Source organism: Symphodus melops (assembly GCF_947650265.1).
Source record: "Symphodus melops genome assembly, chromosome: 7".
Taxonomy (NCBI): domain Eukaryota; kingdom Metazoa; phylum Chordata; class Actinopteri; order Labriformes; family Labridae; genus Symphodus; species Symphodus melops.
This window is the reverse complement of record NC_136697.1, coordinates 14,155,129-14,161,066: the sequence shown is the minus strand read 5'-3', so window position 1 is coordinate 14,161,066 and position 5,938 is coordinate 14,155,129. Positions and strand designations below refer to the sequence as shown.

Here is a 5,938-nt window from a genome sequence, read left to right as displayed (position 1 = left end):
AAGGTGTCTGAAAACTTCTCGATGAGCTGTCCCGCTCCCTCGAGCTCATGCAAATGCACGGAATGACTGACAGGGAGGCTGTCTCTTGTGCTATTTCAGATCAACACCCCAAGGGGTTGGCTGCTCCAGTCAGACAAGGTGACTCCCTCAATGACACACTGCTCTTATGTCAAGACATGACCTCATGCTCCCACTAGATGGCACAATAGAACTATATAAAAAAAAAAACACTGACAGCTACACCATCAGGTCGTGATAGTCAAATGGTAAGAAGAGTTAACAAATTAACAGAAACATGTATGTAGAGGACAAATGCTTTTATTTATAACAACAAACTTTAAATCTCATAATTTAGTGCACATTATTAACATCTTTATATCTTCTATCTCTGTAAATCCAAATGTTATCTTGCCAAAAAATGGAAAGACAAATAAATAGAGCTAGTTTAAATAATAAATATGAAAGAATAACACAACTTTTAAATATTATTAAATGACCCAAGAAATTGGCTTGGAATATTTCTCATTTCTTCAGGAGTGCTCTCAGAGGGCTGGAGGATGCTGTAGCAGACATGGTAGATGTGGCAGTGTTCTTCTTCGCTCTGCGGGCCTGCCTGTAAACACACACAATAGGAAATGACAGGTAAAAAAATGAGTTCATGCTACTTCTGAGCACACTTCACACATCCTGTCTAAAAGGACAAAGGTTGACTCACTCGATCTCTCTGATTTTGGCGAACACCCAGTCCTGTTGGAAGTGGCTGCACACTTCTCCCTCTGAGGTCTCAAATCTGTGTGAACAAAATTAAGATCATCAATCACATGAACCAGTTTTAATTGATAGCTTTACATGTCTCATTTTGACTAAATAGATGTGAGATTCTTACATGACAGCGCGGACACATGGGGGATTCCGCCTTTGGATCCTGTAGCCCAGGATGGGAGCGGTGATGTTCTGGACACTGACCTCTGTGCAGCATTTGGTCACCTTGATTTCTGATTTTCAGAAAACAATCCAGGATTGGTTGTTATGAACATGCACCTCTTCTATTTGCAACATCCGAATAAATAACGTTGGCCTTCATTTTCCAAAAAAAGTAAATATTTTGTATGTAAAAGTACTTCTGTGAACTGTCACTGGCTCATACTGCATTATATTTTAAAGGATCTCCTATAGGTGACTTACCAGCTGTAGCTGCCATGATCAAAACACCCACGAGGACAGCAAGGCCGGCCAGTCTTGTGACACAGAGCTGCATGGTTACAGAGTTAGATGCTCCTGAGGTTCTTTGCAGAAAACAAGGGTTTGATTTGGCAGATGAAGCCCACTGATGATTTCCCCGGACCAAACATCTAGTTTTTATACCATGAGAAGAGGAACCAGGGAAAAGAGAACAGACTGTTTTCTGCAAGGGCTTTCTACAAAATGTGTGTGTGGGTGTCTCAGGATACCAGGAAAGGACGCACTTGGGTGACACGGATGTCATATATTTCCTTCTCTTTTTTTTTTTTATTATTGCATCATGACCTTGACTGAGCTTATTAAGAAAATCAGTGAAGAGGAATCTACAGAGCATTGAACCTGCTTCTGTGTCTTCCTTTGACCTTTTTTCAAGAATAGATTTTTAAATGTAAAAGCTTCTGAATGGAACTTTTGTTTGTCTCGATTTTGACAAACAACGCAGTACCTCTCCTCTAACGTGTTTCATGATTTTGTCCCGTGCATGTGTAAGTAGAGTTGTTTCCCTCTGCTCTCATTTAACAGTGAAAAATATCACTTATCATGAATCTTTGTGATGGAAAATGTTCAAAGAAATCAGAAAGATATTAATCACTTCATCTGAAACCAAGCCCAAGGCATTAAAAGGAATTATATAGGAAAAATAAATCTTTATAATGATGATCTCACTTAGTCTTTTAGTTCATAAGAGCTTTAAACTCCTCACAGGAGCTTTACATTCAAACATGAATATATAAGGTGAGGAGCATCTTTCTACCATACTTATTAAAGGCTGTCTTTTGACGGCCTTCCAACCTTACCGTCACTATGTGACAAACGTTATAGCTATTTTGTGGTAACCTTATAGTTTGGATTTGGAGAATGTTAAACACAATGAACACAGAGGTAAAACACAAGATTACCATAACCTATGTCTAATGGTGTCTTTAATGAGTACATTCAGATATAAATCTTGCTGATTTCAGCAACAATGTAAAGTCCACATCATGTGCTGGTCACTCTCCCCTATGTGTCATATTTCTGTTTTATTTTCTCCTGCTGTTTCTTTCTAGCTGACAGCTATGGTCCGTGAAAGGGCATCAAAAGGGGAAGGAAGAAGATCCTTAGACTTTCAACCACAAACCACACATTTCCGAGCATCCGCCACCCAGATTTGGTCATTTGTCCTTGCATGATCCGTTGTTGCAGTTACAAGTCTCAACTTGTTAAAGGTGCCTCATATGATGTTACATTTAAAAAAAGGCTTAAGTCTTTAAGTGTGAGCGGTCCAGGTTCAACTTCAACATGTGGCTCCTTTCCTGCATGTTGTTCCCATAAACAGTAAATATTTCATGGACAAAGCATAAGTGATTTCACCCTGTCATTCTGGAGGCTACTGGAGCCTCCATGCTGGAAATCCTGTCTGAGCCTAACTTTCCATCAACCTATTGACAGGCTGAGAGCCGAAGCTGAAGTGGCCATGCAGGTTTTAAGTCTTTTGACAAACTGTTACATCGCGCCCGTCTGTCAATCAGGTCAACCTTGCGCCTAACAATTGATGACACGTATAGTTTATAAAATCAAAACTGAGCTTTTCTAAAAAATTCACCCCAGGTACATTGTGCGACTATAGGGACAATCAGACACATTGCTTTTTGTATACCAGGCAAAAACTATCTTTTTTTTAATGGGGTGTGGGACTTCTTGGGCTCTTGTTGACAACCTCAAGTGGACCCTCAACAAACTGCAGGATTTTGCGCTCCCGCATTGGTTTCATTTTTCATTACTGATGGTTGCCGCTTGGTTGTTCCTGATTCTCTCTCTCTCCCAGATTTCTGAGTCTGTCCACTGTCCTAGCTTTAAATATCCTAAAATCCCTTTTTGAGTAAGTTATTTATTGATATACTGAACATCTGATTGACTTCAAATTCAGGGGACATAATCTTTTCTTGTCAGTTACTGACAGCTTTTATAAAAGAAATCCACCAAAACCAAAAATCTGCAGAAACAATATTTAACTCTTTGCTGTCAATAAAAAAGGCTTCCCAAAACACACAAGTTGGTTTACGAATCAAAAGCTGTTTCTGCTTTTTGATTGATCGTCATGTTCACTTATTTTCATTATTTACATTTAATCTGTATATAATTTACTGCATCCATATTGATCTGTGACCTTTGGCATGGTCATGACTATAACTTTACAACAAGTAGCTGCACATGAACAAGGTTCAATCTCACACTGGGCTCAAATAAAAGGTTAAAAATAGTAACGTGTGCAGCAATTTAGATTTGCATATTCCTCTACTTTTAAAATGTGTGTTCTTTAATGGGAATAATCTGCATGTAAAAAGAATCAAATGTGCATCATAAAACATAAAAACAGACTGTTTGCAGTGTCAGCTGATTTTGAACTAAAGGAGCATGAATTTACTGGATTTGTTTTTCTGTGTGAAACAGAAGTGATTACTAAAAATTAGGAAGGAAGCATGAACAATGTGATTGGGTCCATTAAAGTCAAAACCATAATTGCATAATCAAAAGACAGTTGCTTAATACTAAGTTACAAAGAAGGTTCTCCTTTTTTACACATCTCATTCATAAGCTTTTTTTCCACTTTATCAAACAAATAAAGTCAATGTAAGGCTCTTACTGTCATTGTGGGGTACAACAATTCAACAATTTGCTGCCAAATTATTATAATATATAACATATTGTATGATTATTACATTTAGTGCCTAAATATTTTGTGGAGTACGAAAACCTGTACACTTGGCATCAATAAATGCTCTTTTGTGGCAGTTTCATTATGATCCTTGACTGAATTAAGTAGCTTTTATTTCTGTAATTTACTTAACTAAAGCCAAATAGGTTTTAAGAGCATAGGCCTACCTGAAAAGTGTGTGTTTGGGTCCACATCTGGGCTCTTTCTCAGTGTCTCTCCGGCTCACATTTTAGTTATAAAACCTGTATAAGACAAATGTGACATTTAAACATTTTCCTTTTTAATTACAGTTTTTTTTTCTGTCGCAAACAAGCATTTGTCCAACCAGTTGACATATTTTCAAAGCTCTTAACACAATTAGCACAGCATCGGTCTTTTTTGGCCATACCATTCACACATTACATGTCGTTTTCACACAATATACAGTCAGGGAACACATTTCCATAATGCTTACATTTTCTTAACAGACAAGCTAAACCGCAAAATTATGTATTGTTTTTGCATTATTTACGAATGTTAACACACAATATCCCACAATAGCAAAAATAATATTCCAAATCTTAGATATAGTATAAAACTATCCTTGACCATGTAATCAACCATGATCTTTCAAGACCATGGTTGATTACACGGTAAGAGAGGTTTGGTGAATCCATTTTACATGGATTGTTTCGATTCTCACTTGACATGTCAATAAGGCCATACAGTAATGCATATGTTGGTTTTTTTTTTTTTCATCCCTCTAAAGAATGCAACGTCTTCCTCCCTCTGGGGGAAGAGGAAAGCACCTCAATAATGATCAAGAGCTTGCTGTTGTAGAAATGGTAGTTGCAAATAATGCAATAAAACTGCATGAAATTCAAACTGTGGAGGACCATGAGATATTTGACAATGTCAATAGCTTCAGCCTCATAACTATTATGCAGACATTGTCCAAACACAGAGTGCGGATGAAGCAGCTCTACACTGTTCCCTTTGAGAGGAACAGTGAGAGAGTCAAGGAGCTACGACGAAAATATATCCAGCTATAGTACTGTATATTCAATTCAATGTCCAGTTCTATAAGGTTTGCACTTTGCAAATAGGTAACCTACACAGTAATAGTTTACAGTACAGTATACAGTAATGAGATTAATGAGATTTTTTTTAGTTCCCCCCTTTTTATCTGGGCTGCTGTTTTTCTTTTTGTTCAGAATGCTCTTGTGTGTCTCATGGATATTTAGTTCTCTGTAAGCAATACTGTAAAAAAATTCTGTTCTATCATATTGCAAACAGCATTTCTATCTCCTGTAGTAAACAGAAAAGGAAAAAAAAAACTGATTTGCTTTTTACTGGAATGCTTTTGAATGTGAACATTACATGTGGACATACAGTTCCCAAGCAAGATTTGGCCAATTGTGTTTTGTAGGTGTGAGTCTGTGCTAAGACTTTAGAAAAAGTATCTGAAGTATGGGTAAGCGCTTGTTAGCGATTGAAAAAAACTGTAACTTAAAATGCATTATAGTTAAGCTTTAAAAAAAACAAGCTAGCAAACATTGTGATAAGCGAACATTTACTTGAAAAAAAATGCAACTGATTATACTAAACTAACCATCCTAAAGACAAATCACGGTGTCCACGTTAAATGTGACTTTCTTTAAAAATGTTAAACATTAACTGAAAGAGCAACTTTACTTCTCCGTTCTTGCCTCTTTTTAATAGCCGATGTTGTGGATGTATTAGCGCCTGAAATTATTGCATATTTAATGTCATGATATATTGAGTTTCATTTTGTCAAACTTCTATCATAATAGATAGATGAATGCTTTTCTTTGGACAATTCACATTCTGGTGGAAAAAATATTTCATAGTGCTATTTTTCAGTTTGATATAATAGTTGAGTTTATCATAAACAAAGCCATTATTTGTAGGCCATTATTTTTAGTGTTTTTTTTTTAAATTTTTTTTTTTAGTTACTTCCCTTTGAGTCAATTACAGTGTTTGCATTGTAAATATGAA

The 5,938-nt window shown here is 36.6% G+C and overlaps 1 protein-coding gene across 1 annotated transcript; it reads right to left on the bottom strand.

The window, feature by feature from the left end:
• Positions 1–308: 308 nt before the first annotated feature.
• Positions 309–1,322, bottom strand: LOC306826975 (uncharacterized protein). The gene is made up of 4 exons (XM_079348567.1): positions 1,186–1,322; positions 887–995; positions 716–790; positions 309–613 (listed from the first exon to the last, which is right to left on the bottom strand). The coding sequence occupies exons 1-4, from the start codon at positions 1,256–1,258 to the stop codon at positions 523–525; spliced, it is 348 nt and encodes a 115-aa protein (XP_079204693.1). The 5' UTR covers positions 1,259–1,322; the 3' UTR covers positions 309–522.
• Between the last annotated feature and the right edge of the window lie 4,616 nt (positions 1,323–5,938).